This window comes from Penaeus monodon, chromosome 43 (genome assembly GCF_015228065.2).
Source record: "Penaeus monodon isolate SGIC_2016 chromosome 43, NSTDA_Pmon_1, whole genome shotgun sequence".
Lineage (NCBI taxonomy): Eukaryota > Metazoa > Arthropoda > Malacostraca > Decapoda > Penaeidae > Penaeus > Penaeus monodon.
Genome location: NC_051428.1, coordinates 18,222,032 through 18,238,066, shown reverse-complemented (window position 1 = coordinate 18,238,066; position 16,035 = coordinate 18,222,032). Strand labels below are relative to the sequence as shown.

The 16,035-nt window shown below is 43.6% G+C and overlaps 1 protein-coding gene across 9 annotated transcripts in view; it reads right to left on the bottom strand.

The window, feature by feature from the left end:
* The window catches only part of LOC119568442 (1-phosphatidylinositol 4,5-bisphosphate phosphodiesterase classes I and II-like), a 400,672-nt gene that overhangs the window by 28,787 nt on the left and 355,850 nt on the right, over positions 1-16,035 (bottom strand). For all 9 annotated transcript variants that reach the window (XM_037916972.1, XM_037916976.1, XM_037916980.1 and 6 more), the window contains 3 exons: positions 5,976-6,076; positions 3,522-3,712; positions 2,770-2,916 (listed from right to left, as the gene is read on the bottom strand). In XM_037916972.1, the coding sequence (XP_037772900.1) occupies positions 2,770-2,916; positions 3,522-3,712; positions 5,976-6,076 (439 nt within the window). The remainder of the gene's footprint in view (positions 1-2,769; positions 2,917-3,521; positions 3,713-5,975; positions 6,077-16,035) is intronic.

Here is a 16,035-nt window from a genome sequence, read left to right as displayed (position 1 = left end):
TTGAAGAAGCGGACTCGTGAGCGTGGCGAGACACTGTCCCAGCTGGCGCAGGATGTGGAGGCGCTGGTAAGGATGTCGTACCCTGCGGCTGCGGAAGAGATGATCGTGGTCCTGGCCCGCGATTTCTTTGTTGACGCTTTGCAGGACCAGCAGCTGCAAATCTACGTCGAGCAGGCACACCCTGAGGACCTGCAGGTGGCGCTGGCGAGGGCCTTGGAGTTCGAGGCCTTCCTGAAGACAACCAGTGGCCTAGGGCCAGCTGCTCAGCCCCGCCATGACCTCCGGGCCGGAAAGCTAAAGTGGAGAAGATAGCATTGAGGAAGGTGAGCCCGAGCACTTTTCAAGGCTTGTGTTGGAGCTGCGGTGAGGAAGGGCACAGACGTAGTCGGTGTCGGAGGGAGCGGAGAACACGTCCTCTCAACCGGACGGATTCTGATGCCTTCCAGCAGTGCTGCAAGGACTGTGGCAGGTATGGTCAGCATCCGAGTGCATGTCGTAAGGCTAAAGAAGTGGTACAGGTGGAAAACTCTGGAGAAGGGGGCCGAAACCCAGCCGTCCTCGGTTCCCGGGCCCCGACGTGGGTAAGCTGCCGTCGAACCAGCACGATGCAGGTGGAGGGCTCAGTAGATGGGAAGCCATGCCGCCTGACAGTGGACACTGGGGCTGAGAAGACCCTAGTGTGGCCTGATATGTTGGCGACTATGCGACTTCCAGATGCACCACAGAGACTGTGTGGTGTCACGGGACATTGTGTGCAGCTCAAGGGGCCAGTGGAGGCTCGTATTGGCGTGGGCAGCACGGTGCAGCGGCTGCCGGTGTATGTGGCCGATCTGGACGAGCACTGCTTGCTGGGCCTTGACTACCTGACGCAGAGTAAGGCGTGTGTCGACCTTGGATGGAAGCTGGTGAGGGTGCACGGTGAAGATGTGCCCTTGCTTCCAGAGGTTGGCTGTGCAGAGATAGTTACGGCTGAGCGACTGCACCTTGCCCCCAGGACAGAGTCTAGAATCCGGTGTCGACTGTCAAGAGTGATGCGTGGAGTAGAGGGCCTCGTGGAGCCCATTCAAAACCTGCAGCTGGCTGATGGCGTAGCGGTTGGGCGGAGCCTTGTTGGACCAGGGGAGGGGTTAGTTACAGTGTTGGTAGCTAACTTCTCCAATAAGGACCTGAAGGTGCCAGCTGGTGCAAAGCTGGGCACTTGTGAGGAAGTGGAGCGTCCAGAAGAGTTGTCGGGGAGCGAAGAGTTGGTTGGTGTGGGGCCGTTGCCTGACTTCCTCGAGGACTTGGCGCACCGGCTGTGGTGTTACTCCTGGGGCCATGGTGAAAAAGAAGATGACGGTTAGCCCCATAGCGGCGATGAGGGACGTGGCAGACGCTGACCGAGATGAGGACGGCATTTGGACGGGAGGGCGATGCAGCAGACGTCAGTGGTGACCATGAGCCAGGTCTTGGGACAGGAGATACCCCTCTGGGTGCCACTGTCAATCTAACCTCCAGAGCGACCCCATCGAGAGCGAAGAAAGCCGCGCTGGATGAAAGATTTTTGTGTTTCTGAGAACTGATTTTTATATAAATTTTTATGTAGTTTTTTCAGTTTAGATATGGCAGAGTCAGACGGGTCGTCTGCTTGATAGGGGGGATAGTGGCTACGCCAGTGGGTCTTTTCTCTGTGCGAAACTTGTTAACATTAAGGACCTGGGCAACATGACGGCAGCGGCTGTGAGCGGAGGAGCGGAGGAACAGCCAAGAGAGACGCGGTTTGGGTGCTGCTCCTGTGAAGCCTCGTGTGTGCCCTTGTGACCTGATTAAACTTTTGTTGCCCTTTATCAGCTGTATCGTGCAGTGTGACATGCTGGTGTCCCCCTGTATTGTGCCATAAAATTGTACGGGTCAATACTTTGTGTAAAGAAAGGAAAGACCTGTCATCGTCTGTTTTATTTCGTGCCCGCCTCCCACTTGGCGTTTTCCTCCTGTGTTCTGGACGCTGTTGTGCTTGGTGCCTCGTGGCGCTTCAGTGTTCACGACCCTGTATAGTAACACAAGGCACCCGGTTCCCACCCCCCCTGCCTGCCTGCTTTGTGCTGGTGGCCAGAGACGAGGCGGTCGGCGTAACAATATATATGTTATATATGTATATATAATATCATATACATCTATATATCTATATCTAGATATATTAGATATATATTATATAATCTATAGATACAATGTATATGTATATGTATATATATATATCTCTATATATATATATTTATATATATATATATATAATGTTTCAGACTTCAAAATATATCAGAATATTCAGCAAACCCTAGATTTAATAAGATTAATATACAGGAGTTCCTAATACACTGAGCTAATCTAACAAACCTCAGTTGCCATGCTATAGATTTTGGGCAGGCAAATGACAAACTGTTCTTCACCCATCCAGTTATCAACATGTAGAATAGGCTGTTGGAAGTTCCAATTAATGCAATGTGTAAACAGATACCTAATGGGAAGAATAGGAAAACACGCAGTTATGCTCAGGTTCTCTAATATTTTAAATATCTGGACATAATTATGCATTTTCCTGTTCTTCTCTTCGCTGCCTCATTTACAGCTTATTTGGTATGAATCTTTTACTATCTAAACATGCAATGAGAGCTCAACCTTTGGAATGACAGTCATTTCAGCATTGACCCTCCTTCACCATCTCAGCATGGAAAAGGCCTAAACAAGGATGGCAACAGAGTTACACAACACCACCCTATATGAAATGGCACTAACCTATGAGGTAAGTGTTGTGTGATGAGTTGATGAAATAATGGGAAAGTGGCTGATCCATGTCTGCATATTGGTCCAGCTTCTCCACAGACATGACTACATTCTCCTCTGACATGAGGTACTTCAGGAAGCCATCACAGCTCAGAACATCTGGAAACAGAGGGTGCTGTTTAGGATGGACACCATCTTTGGCCACTTGGGTGTATATTTCTGTTAATTTTTTTGTTTATATAAAAAAACATAATATTCAAAAGTTCTTGTTATGTCAATAATAATGAAAGGAAAAATTAATCACACTGATAACAGTAATGATGATTGCATGCATACTGTATGTACTTTTTTGTTGCCTTATCATCATCATTATCTTTATTAAGATTGTCATTATCATTACCATTGTCATCATTATCAATATCAATAGATTTATTATTCCTAATATAATTATTATCAATATCACTATCATTATCATTGTCATTAATACAATTATTATCATTATCATCATCCTTATTATCATCACCACCATTATCATTATAATGATAAAAATAGTGATAACAATACTGTTGTTAATGATGATGATAATTATTATTAACATCATTATTATCATTAATACTAATATTAATATCATTGTCATTATCATCATTATAATTCACAGTGTTATTATTATCATAATTATCAATATCACTTTATCAACCAAATTTCAAACAACAACAGAATGAAACCAGTGAACAACCTTTTACTAAAAACCTAAAAAGACTTACTCTTGGTGATGTTCTCTTTGTAAGGTTCATAGTCCCTGATGACCTCTCTAGCCTTGGCTGCATCAGCATAGGGGTAGAGGATTTCATTGAGACGTGGATCTCGCTGCTCTTTATTGAGGAAGTTGACCAGCTGCTCCACATTCATGCCCCGGAGTTTGGTCTTCCGTGAGGGGTTGTAGGGCTGTTCCGTGCTGGGGTGCAGAGGAAGAGTCGATGAATGGAGAGGGTAATATTTGGTTTACTTCTTGTGAATATTAGGAGGCAGTGAAATAGGAGGTCCATGAAAATCATAAAATTTATAAATTCAAAGAGAATAGAGAATATACCTTGATCTACTTCTTATAGATATGGCTCTAGCAAATGCAAAAGGGTCATTATGATCTGCTTATAAATCTGGGGATTTTGCTATGAAAAAGTGCTTATTATAAGCTCTAAGTAAAATTAAGAATCAGGAGTGTCTAAGACTATACCACGAAGAGTTCCTTATGAGTAGTTAGTCGGCACAAAGTTTTATGCTTTGGTTTATTTATAAATATGTGTAATTAGTGAAAATTGGGCATATCATGGATCTACTCCGGATTTCCAAAATAAACTGTGGGTACAATGGATAACTGGCTCTCTCTCATAGGCAGTGTTATTAAAATATTTCATAATCAGTTCTTGCTTGACTGTAAGAATTCAGTGCAGTATTAGTAAACATTTCAGAAAACTACCAAGATAGTAGTTTCAAATATGAGTTGTGCAGCTTTTCTGCTCCTAATAAAAATGATCATTTGGCTAAAAGAAAATAGCTACCTACAGACTTATTTAATGCAATCAAACCAAAAGGAATCTGCACAGGAGGAATAAAAAAATATCATTAAATAATGATAATGTCCTTTTTCAATAATTAATATATATGCACCAAATAAAACCTTATAAATAAAAAGACTAAATACAATAATCACTTCAACAGCAATCATAAAATATAAATGCAAAAAGGGATGAATAAACATGTGTGTGTGTATATATATATATATATATATATATATATATATATATATATATATATATATATATATATATATATATGTATGTGTGTGTGTGTGTGTGTGTGTATATATACGTATATATGTGTGTGTGCGTGTGTGTGCGTGTGCGCGTGTGCGTGTGCGTGCGCGTGCGCGTGCGCGTGTGCGTGTGCGTGTGCGTGTGCGTGTGTGTGTGTGGTGTGTGTGTGTGTGTGTGTGTGTGTGTGTGTGTGTGTGGTGTGTGTGTGTGTGTGTGTGTGTGTGTGTGTGTGTGTGTATATATATATATCATATGTACACATTTATAGATATATATATATATATATATAATATTAATATTATATATATATTATTATATATCTTATATATATTATATATATGTATATACTATATTTAATATATATATATATATTATACACTTATATTATATTAAAAATACACATGTAAGTATAATATTTGAATATAATAAATATAATTATATATATATTTATATTTTCTATTTATATAGTGTTTTTTATTTATATTTTATATATATATATATATATATATATATTTTATATATATTATAAAATATTATATAAAATTTAAAACAACATACATACATCTATATATATATATATATATATATATATATATATATATATATATATATATATATATTATTTTTATATATATAATACATACATATATATAACTACTATATATATCATAATATATATATATATATATATATATGTATATATATATATAAATTAAAAATCAATAATAGTTTAACATACTGTACCCATATTCACTGGCATACCTAGAAAATCTTACATAGTGGGGGGTGGGGAGGGAAGATTTTTTATGGGAGGGCATTGGGGTAAAAATACATTAAACTTTAAGTTATATACAACTGCAGTTCATGACATAAATAACTTAAAATCATAATCTTATCAATCTATTAACTGCTTGGAAGATTTGAGCAGCTTGTAGGCACAGAGGAGTCTCACAACTATATTTTATGAACTACAAAGCCAGGGGGCAGCTATGGGGGAGGGGAGGGAGGGAGTTATGCTGCAGCCCCCCTCCCTCCCACACACACACCCTGTAGTCCTGCCACTGCCTGTATTCACAGTCTGCTCATAAATAATTTGAGATGTAATTATCTCAGTAATGCATACTGAAAGGAAGGCTGTCAACATCAGAGCAATATACAGAACAGATGAGGAAACAATTGCATTGTGTTCATATTATTAGTCCTTTATAACATAATTCTTGGAATGACTAATACAGACAAAACCATACTAAATTACCACCCTCAGAACAAACAACATTCTAGCAACAATGCATGATTTATATTCATTGTATATCTGTACAGAAAGATAAATAGAACAATTGATTATAACAGAAATAGGATATGATTATAACACAGATGGGACACTTGAAATTATCATAAACTTACATCTCGCAGAAAACCTTCTCCACCTCTAGTCTGCTGGTTAACCGGTTATAGAAGTTGAGAAATGTCTCCCACGTGAATTTATCCAGGGACACACTGTCATTCTGTGGAAAGACAAGCTGTATTAATCTCCAAAGCCTTATTGTTACAATAACCTCTACACTCCACATTATTCCCTTATCAACCATCTAAAACAACACCCAATTCAAATGCTTCCATCTACTGCATTTTGCTCATTTCACATTCCTTGTCTCCTCTGACATGTCCCTTCCTCTGGATATTCCCCTGCCCTTCCTGCTTCCCGCTCTCCCTCACTAAGCAGATTACATTGCTCTTACTCATCAAAGTTTTCAAGTAGCAAGGTAAAGGGATCATGAACTGCCAACCTGATTACTGGGGAAAAAAGGAGGTAGACACAGGAAATGTGTTCATGGTTAAAAAAAAAGAGAGTTAATTTAATTCAAACCATACAAGATTTTGATGACAGAATAAGAAAAAGAAAAGGAAAAATAAAAAAAAACATAAAGACTATGCAGCTCTCCAACGCCAGGTTTTATTTATTTCATTTTACTTTTTTTTTTTTTTGCCAGGACAAAATTCACCATACACAGACTTTGCTCTCCAAATGTTAGTGTTGTAAGTTTGTTATCATGATCATTATTATTATTACCATTATTATGAATATCATAATTATCACATCATCATTATCCTTATCATTACCATTATCATTATAATTACCCTTATCCTTATCACTGTCATTTTCTCTAACATAAATATCATAAGCATTATTGTTATCATATCATATCATCATTACCATTATCATTATCATTATCATCATCATCATTATCATTATCATCATCATCATTATCATTATTATTATTAATATCGTTATTACCATAATTATCATTACCAATATTATCATTATCAATATTATCACTATTAATACATCCTTATCAACAACATCATCATTATCCTAATATAATCATCTTCATCATCATTTTTATCCTCATCTTAGTCCTCCCAACTGCCTTTCATTATTTTCTTTAACATTTTTAATTCACTTCTCTCTCTTTTCTTTTCTTTTCTTTTTTCAGCACACATTATGAAATTATTTGCATTTAATAAATTAAACAGAATTAGCAGGTAAAACTATTCGCATAGTAACAAGGAAAACTGTTGTTTATATTTCCAACAGTTTCAAAATTTTTAAAATAATTTAATTTCTTTGTCATCAAGGTTAGTTAAATCTGGGTAAAAAAAACAATTTTATGAGGACACTTTCCTCCTTTCTTCTTCTTAATTCTTCCTCCTCTTCCTCCTCCTATTTCTCCTACTTCTATTTCTCCTTCTCCTTTCTCTTTCTCTTTCTCTTTCTCTTTCTCCTACTTCTCCTTCTCCTTCTCCTTCTCCTTCTCCTCCTCGTCCTCCTCCCCCTTGTCTTCGTCTTAGTCTTCCTCTTCCTCTTCCTCCTCTTCCTCTTCCTCCTCTTCCTCTTCCTCTTCCTCCTCTTCCTCTTCCTCCTCTTCCTCTTCCTCCTCTTCCTCTTCCTCCTCTTCCTCTTCCTCTTTCCTCTTCCTCCTCTTCCTCTTCCTCCTCTTTCCTCTTCCTCTCTCCTCTCTCCTCTTCCTCTTCCTCCTCTCCTCTCCCTCTTCCTCTTCCTCTTCCTCCTCTCCTTCCTTCCTCCTCTTCCTCTTCCTCTTCCTCCCCTCTTCCTCTTCCTCCTCTCCTCCCTCCTCTTCCTCCCTCCTTTCCTCCTCCTCCTCCTCCTCCTCCTCCCTCCTCTTCCTCCTCCTCCTCTTCCTCCTCCTCCTCTTCCTCCTCCTCCTCTTCCTCCTCCTCTACTACTACTACTACTTCTTCTTCTTCTTCTCGTCTTCTTCTTCTTCTTCTTCTTCTTCTTCTTTCTCTTTCTCTTTCTCTTTCTCTTTCTCTTTCTCTTTCTCTTTTTCTCTTTCTCTTTCTCTTTCTCTTTCTCTTTCTCTTTCTCTTTCTCTTTCTCTTTCTCTTTCTCTTTCTCTTCCTCTTCCTCTTTTTCTTCCTCCTCCTCCTCCTTCTCCTACCTTTTTCTTCTTCATTTATCTTATTTTTTCTTTTCTTTTTCTTTACTTTTGTCCTTTACTTCTACTTCGTCCCCTTTTCTTCCCGTTCCTACTCGAATTCCTCCTCCAATTCCTGTTTCCATTCCCGTTCCACCCATGAAATTAAAACTCATTACTATATAAAATAAAAGTAGGAATAAATAAATAGACCTCCATTTTCTACAAGCTCATCACCCTCCACCAATACCGTCACTATCACCACGGCATCACCATCATTACAATTTCACCATCAAGAGGAACATTATCACAACGATCCCTGCTATCTTCGTCCCCATTGTCACCATCACAACCAAACCCTATCAACCCTTCATCACCATTCACCCAACGGCCTAAAAAGTTTTCCCACTCACACCCTCCCCACAACCTCTTACTCCCACCCACAACCCCTCCACCCACTCCCACTCCGACACACAATCCCCTCCTCATTTCTCTCCATCCCCACCACAGCCACCCACCCACACCCACTCCCACCTTCCCTCACCTACTCATCCCTCCACCACAACCCCCTTCCCACTTCTACCACCACTCTCCCCCCTCTCCACCCACTCTCCCATCACTCACTCACACATCCCTCCCTCTCCCTCTTCCCCCTCCCCCAGCGCCGTAAACACCCTTACCTTCGCTGCGGAGGTTTTAAGGCAGTATGTCCTTGCCCCCCCCCCCCCCCCACCTCAAATCCAGCTTCTCCCCCTGCCTTTAAAGTGGCAAGGGCGACAGTGCGCTGTGCCGGGCAGAGCGCTACACCCGACAACCCGTTACTTGTAGGTGTACTTGTATGTATGCGAATGTGTACGTCTGTGTGTGGTGTACGTATACGTGTAGTGTACGTATGTGTGTAGTGTAAGTATACGGGTATGTATACTTACGTATGTACAATTAGTTTAGTGTATGTGCATGAGTGAGTATATATGTTGTGTATGTGTGCATGTGTGTATGTATGTATACGGTTATATACAGGTACGTATACGTCGAATATGTGTACGAATATGTGTACGAATACAGGTATGTATACGTCGAATATATGTGTACGTATACATATAGTGTGTGTGCACGGTAATTCTACGTGTCCATGTAGGTGCATGTGTCTGCCTCCGTGTGCTCCGTGTCCCCCCCCCCATACACCCCTCCCCCGGCGCGGGAGGCCGCAAGCACGGCCATGCTTTCCCGCGAGCGCCATCCTCCCCATGAATATGTAATCAAGGCATCGGCGGCGTAAAAGTGGCCATAAAATACGCTTTTATTATGTATTAAAACCGCCGCTTATATAAGCCAGGGATCGAGGCGGCGGCGACGTGCGGCTGCCCTCCCCCCGGCCACGTGGCCACTCACTCTCAAATGGCCAGTAATGTTGCGAGTTCTTTCCCCGCTCGCAGTTTGCAAAAGTACTCGGGGCGGCTTTCAGGCCGAGGACGCCGGCGCCGCCGTGACACCGACGCCCGCGCTAAAATTGGAGTCGAAAAAGGGGCATCGCTCATTTAAAGAAGAAAACAATAAGAAAACAAAAAGATGAAAAAAAGAAGTTGAAGAAAAAGAAGAAGAAGAGGAGAAGATAATGAAGAAAAATAATACAAAAACAAAAATCGCCGCATGGCAAATACAATCGAAAACCTGCCCTGCCTTCGATTCCGGCATTTCCTTGAAACCAAATATGAATTCGAGAAAACACTCCTTACAAGAATTGTTGCCTCGAAACCAGCATTTTTCCGGCAGTCTCTGGAGCGGGAACAGTATATCAAGCATGTCGACTACAACTGTAAGAATTCATTAAGCTTCATTTTACAGTGGAAACGGCGAACCGGCTCTGTACTTACGAGAACAAGAAAAGTACAGATCCAGCTATCTGTCTATTATCTATTCATTCGTTCTGTGTGTATTTCATCCATTTTCCATCTACTTGCTTACTTAATTATTTTCTCATCATCCATTTACTAAATTACTATCTATAATATCATTATGTATTCCTCTATTATCTATATTTATATGATCCTTATGTTTATTATCATCTTATTTGTTATCCATCTATTATTTTAGGATCTATTATCATCTATTTAATTATCTATTTATCCATCTATCACATGTGCTTCTCACTATCCATTCCATCCGAGGCGATGGACACGAACACGACGTGGATGGGAGCTCCCGAAATGCTGGTGATGGCGGGGCATACGGTACAGAGAAATTCATTCTTTTCTTTTTTCTCTTTCTCTCTCTTTCTTTTCTCTCTCTCTCTCTCTCTCTCTCTCTCTCTCTCCTCTCTCCCTCTTCCTCTTCCTCTTCCTCTCCCTCTCCCTCTCCCTCTTCCTCTTCCTCTTCCTCTTCCTCTTCCTCTTCCTCTTCCTTTCCCTCTCCCTTTCCCTCTCCCTTCCCTCTCCCTCTCCTTCTCCCTCTCCCTCTCCATCTCCATCTCCATCTCCATCTCCATCTCCATCTCCCTCTCCATCTCCATCTCCATCTGCCTCTCCCTCTCCCTCTCCATCTCCATCTCCATCTCTCTCTTTCTCTCCCTCTTCCTCTCCCTTTCTTGTCATTTTTTAAGTAAAATTGTATCCATGGTAACAAAAAGCTTCTTTCTGGACCTGCCAACGGTAGGATTTCTGGCTCTCACCAACCGCTGGAATGGGGTATATAGGTTTATTTTGTGGTCAATGTTGAAAAATGAGAAAAAGGAAGAGAGATAAAGGAGGAGGAGGAGGCGAAATAGGTGGAAAGGTGGAGGATGGGAGGAAGAGAAGGGAGGAGGATGGAGGAGAGGAAGAAGAGAAGGGGAGGAGGAGCCAGAGGAGGAGAGAGGAGGAGGAGGAGGAGGAGGGAGGAGAGGAGGAGGAGAGAAGAGAGAGAGAGAAGAGGAAGAGAGAGAAGAGAGAGAGTGAGAAGAGAGAGAGAGAGAGAGAGAGAGAGAGAGAGAGAGAGAGAGAGAGAGAGAGAAAGAGAGAGAGAGAGAGAGAGAATACTACTATTATTACGAAGGATTGAGCAAGAAGGCCGAAGCGCCGCTGACGAAGGCGACGAAGGAGAAGAACCGGAACGCCGAAGGGAATAATGATTACTTTCCGTTTTCTTATTGAAAGGAGTTTCCCCTTTTCCCCTTTCCTCCCTTGCCCTCCCCCTCTTCCCTTTCCCTCCCTTCTCTCCCCCTCCCTCTCCCTATCCCTAACTCCCTCCCCCTCCCTTCTCCCCCTAACCCCCCTAACCCCCCCTTCTCCCCCTAACTCCTTCCCCTCCCCCTCCCTTCTCCCCTTCCCCTCCCCCTCCCCCTCCCCTCCCCTCCCCTCCCCTCCGGACGCTCCATTAACGTGGAAAATTATCTTCTTCGCTGAACAATCGGTTGCCAACAGGGCGCCCCGTAAAAGCCTCTTTACGGTGATTTTGATCTCCGAGTGCCAGGTTGATGCCGAACGGGAGGGGGGGGGGGTATCAAGAGGGGGAGGAGCGGAAGGAGGAGGGAAGAAGAGAGGGGGTGTAGGAGATAGAAGGAGAAGCAATAGGAAAAGGCGGAAGAGGGAGAGCGAAAAAGGAAAGGGTCTAGAGAAAGGGACAGAGAAATTAAAAGTAACTGATGATGATAATGATGATGATGGTGATAATGATAATAATATCATTTTTATTCGTATTATTATCTTTATTATCTATTTAATCCCTAGTTCTCTCCTTTGTTCCTTTATTCCTTCCTCTCATCTCCCTCCCTCTCCCATTCCCTTCCTCTTTCCCTCCCTCACTCCCTCTGTCCCTCCTACCTTCCTAACCTTCCTTTCCCGCTCCCTCCCTCCCTCCCTCACTTCATCTCTTTCCCTCCCTCCCTCGCTCCCTCCCTCCATCTCCTTCCCTCCCTCCATCTCCCTCCCTCCCTCTATCCGCCCCCCTCCCTCCCTCTATCCGTTCTCCTCCCTCCCTCCCTCTCTCCTTCCTTTCTCTCTCCTTCTCTCTTCCTCTTCCCCCCTCTTCCTCCTCCCCCCCAGGACGCCACACAAAATACGAGTTCTCGCTCTGTATGCGAATGTCCAGGTCCCTCGTCGCGTGCATGAGCACAGCCCCCGAGGCAAAAGCAACACAGACTTTCAACAAACAGAGTATTAAGTTCCTCGTCGACGTAAGTTATATTTTTACTTATTTCCTTTTTTGCTTCTTTTCCAATCTTTCTTTTTACTTAAGCTGCTCGGGGAAAAGACCTTAACACAGTATGAAGTTCCACGCCCACGTAATTAATATTTGTTATTTATTTCGTATTTTGTTTTTATTTTTAATTTTCGCTTTTTTCGACTTGATTGGTGAGAAGATAAGCCTAATCGTTTGGGATTTTAATGTTGTTATTATATGTGATGCTGCGAGTGCTGTTATCTCCTGTATTGTCGTCTTCTGTATCTCCCTTTACTGTATTACAATATCATCTGTTTCATTTCTGTAGTCTGTTGCATTGTCGTCTTCTATGCCTCGTTTTTTGTATTGCATGTCGTATACTGCATTGCTGCAGTCTACCGACCAGTTGTCTACTGTATTGCTGTACTCTATTGAAATGCTGTCTGCTGTATTGCTGCAGGCTACTGCTTTCAAAAAATGGCTTTGAAATGCCTCGCACTGATCCTCGTAATCCTTATCACTTTCGTCGCTACCCTGACGCCTATTTCACTTTATCATTCATTCTCGTTTACCATCTTTGCTGATTCGTTACTTCTGTTTATTTATCAAATTTCATTTTATTTCATGTTTTCATTAATTCATCAATTTTTCATTTATCTGTCAATTTATTTATTTATTTACTGCAGAGTACTTGTTATGTTATCTACATTCATCCCATCTCTCATCTTTTCGCTTTTTGGATACTTTCCCTTTCCTTCTACTCCTCCTTCCTTCATTCTTCATTCCCTTCCTCTCTGCCTTCTCCCTCCCCCTCCCCCTCCTCTACCCCTACCTCCTCCTCCTCCACTGCCCCTCCTTCCTTCCCGCTCAACCCATCTCCTCCTCCCTTTCTCGCTCCTAAAAAGCCGTCATCATCAAGTGGTCCTCCGCAGACACAGGCTGGCCTTTAAAAGCTTCTTCCGTAGGGGCGGGACAATATGCCGTGCGGGGGTCTCCGCCCCCCCTCCGAGCTATCTCATCTTCTTTCTCCCTTTCTTTTTTTCTCTCTCGATTTTTTTCTTTCTCTTTTTCTCTCACTCTTTTTCTTTTTCTCTCGCTCTCATTCTCTCTTTCCATCGCATCTCTCGCGCCCTCCCCCTCTCCCTCTCCATCTCCATCTCCATCTCCCTTTCCCTCCCTCTCCCTCTCCCTCTCCCTCTCCTCTCTCCCTCTCCCTCTCCCTCCCTCTCCATCTCCATCTCCATTTCCATCTCCCCCTCCCTCTCCCCCTCCTCCCCCCTCAGCGGCGTTGATCTGCTGCCCTTTCGATGCTCCTTCGCCCTTCCTCTTCGCGGTTGTCTCCTGCAGCGCCTCCTTCTGCTGCCCGTTTTGAGTTGATGCCTGATCTTGCCTTCTGTCCTGTTTCATTCTTTCTTTCTTTCTCTTCTTCTCTTCTTCTTTTCTTTCGCTAGTTTGTTTGTTGTTCTTCTTGTTTTTGTTTTTGTTCCTCTTCTGCCGTTGCATCGACATGTTTTTTTTGTTGTTGTTTTTTCTCTCTCTAGTTCCATATTCTCCTCTTTTCTCCTCTTCCTCCCACATTCTTCTTTCTATTTCCTTTTTTTCTCTTCTCCTCCATCAGATTCTTGAGTTTTTACTTCTTATGGTGTTTTTCCATTCAATTTCCTTCCCATATCTTCTCTCTCTCTCTCTCTCTCTCTCTCTCTCTCTCTCTCTCTCTCTCTCTCTCTCTCTCTCTCTCTCTCTCTCTCTCTCTCTCTCTCTCTCTCTCTCATAAAACTCTTTCCTCTCCTTTCCTGTTTAATTAAATCTATTTCCATTTTTTTATATAATGTTCTCGCTTTCCTATCTCTCCTCCTCCTCTTCTCTCTTCCCATTTCCACTTCCCTCCCTCCACTCTCCCTGCATTCCGGAAAGTAACGACGCGTCCAGCTTTATCTCCTGAAGAAATAAGGCAAAAGAATTCTATCTCACTTCCTGTGTCGTGTCTTCGGCAATTGGGAGCCTCGGCCGCCGCTGCTAAAAACCTTCGCTCGCTTCATTTCCGTCTTTTTCGTCGCTCTGAGTCGGGGTTCCTGATATCCCTCCCTTCCCCTTCCCCTTCCCCCTTCCTCACTTCCCCTTTTCATTCCCTTCCCTTCTCCTTGCCTTAATTCCCTTCCCCCTCTCCTTTTCTCCCCCCTTCGAGTCCGTCCCTTTACCTTCTCTCTCCTCCTCTACCCGTTCCTTTCCTTTCCTTCCCTTTACTTCCCTTCCTTCTCCTCCCCTCCACTCTCTTCCCTCCCCCTTCACTCTACAAAGCCCCCCCCCCCATCCCTTAAAGAGAGTCCTCAAGAAACCCCGTCTTCTTCTGAGCACTTCAGCTCCTTCTTCCTAAGATTAAGTTCCTGAAGTACTAAGATTAAGGAATATTTCTTTTCCTGGTGAAGAAAGGACGAAGGAGAGGGAGAAAAAAATGGAAAGGGGAAGGAGAGGGAAGATGGGGGGAAGGGGGAGGGGAAAAGAAAAGGGAGAGCAGAAAGAAAGGAGAAGGGGGAGAGGAGGGGGAAGGGAGGGGAATCTGAATAGGGGAGAAGGAAGAGAAAAAGGAAAAGGGAAGGGAGAGGGAGATGGGAAAGTGGGAAGGCGAAAGGAAAGAGGGAAGGAAGAAGGGAATAAAGAGAGGAGGAAAAATGGAAGAATAAGAAGGGAAGGGAAAAAAGAGGGCGGCAAAGGAAAGAAATTAGAGGGGAGGGGAAGAAAAAGAGAAAGGGATTACAGGACGAAAGGAGAGAGAAAATCAAACTCACGTCCAGCCACGCGAAAACACACACGAAAAAAAATAATGAAAATAAATAAATAATGAAATAAGATGAAAAAGGCACAAATAAAATATTTACATTTTTTCCTTCTTCATTCTTCCAACTCCCTGGGTCCCGCCCTCCCCCCACCCTTCCTCCTCTCTCTCTTCCGCTTCCCCAATCCCCTGCCTCTGCCCCTCCTCCTTCTCATCCCTCCCATCGTCCCTCTTCCTCCCCTCTCCCTTTCCCACTTCTCCTTCTCCGCCTCCTCCCCCCACCCGCCCTTCCTCCCTCCTCTTTCTTCCTCCCCCTCATTCACCCCCTTCCCCTCCCTCTCCTCTCCACCATTTACCCTCCCTCACTGCCTCGCCTTCCTCCCCCTCTCCCTTTCTCACTCCTTTTATCACTTTCCCTTCCTCCCTTCCACCTTTCCTCTTTCCCAATATTCTATCCCTCTTTTTTTCTTTCCTTCCCTCCCTCCCTCCCATCCCCCCCCTTCCCCCCTCCCTCCATTCCCTCTACCATTAAGCCTCACTCTTTCGCCCCCTCTTCCCCATTCCCTCCCTGGCTTCCCTCCCTCCCTCCCTCCTCTCCTTCTGCTCTTCCCTTCCCTTCCAATTCTTTTCTTCCCTCCCCCCCTCCCCTCTCCCTCTCCCTTCCCTCCCCTCCCCTCCCATCCCTCCCCTCTCTTTCTCTTTCTCTTTCTTTTTCTCTTTCTCTCTTTCTCTTTCTCTTTCTCTTTCTCATTCTTCCTCTTCCTCTTCCTCTTCCTCTTCTTCTCTTTCTCCTTCTCCTTCTCACTCCTTTTCCTCTTCTTTTCTCATTCCTACTCCCACTCCCTCTCCTTCTCCTTCTCCTTCTCCTTCTCCTTCTCCTTCTCCTTCTCCTTCTCCTTCTCCTTCTCCTTCTCCTTCTCCCTCTCCCTCTCCCTCTCCCTCTCCTCCTTCTCCTTCTCCTTCTCCTTCTCCCTTTCTCTCTCCCTCTCCTTCTTCTCTTTCTCTTTCTCTTTCGCATTCTCCCTCTCCTCTGCTCTCCTTCTCCCATTCCCATTCCTCTCCTTCCGCCCCCCCCCCCTCAACCTTTCCCCCTTCCGTCTTCGCCTTTCACGCCAGA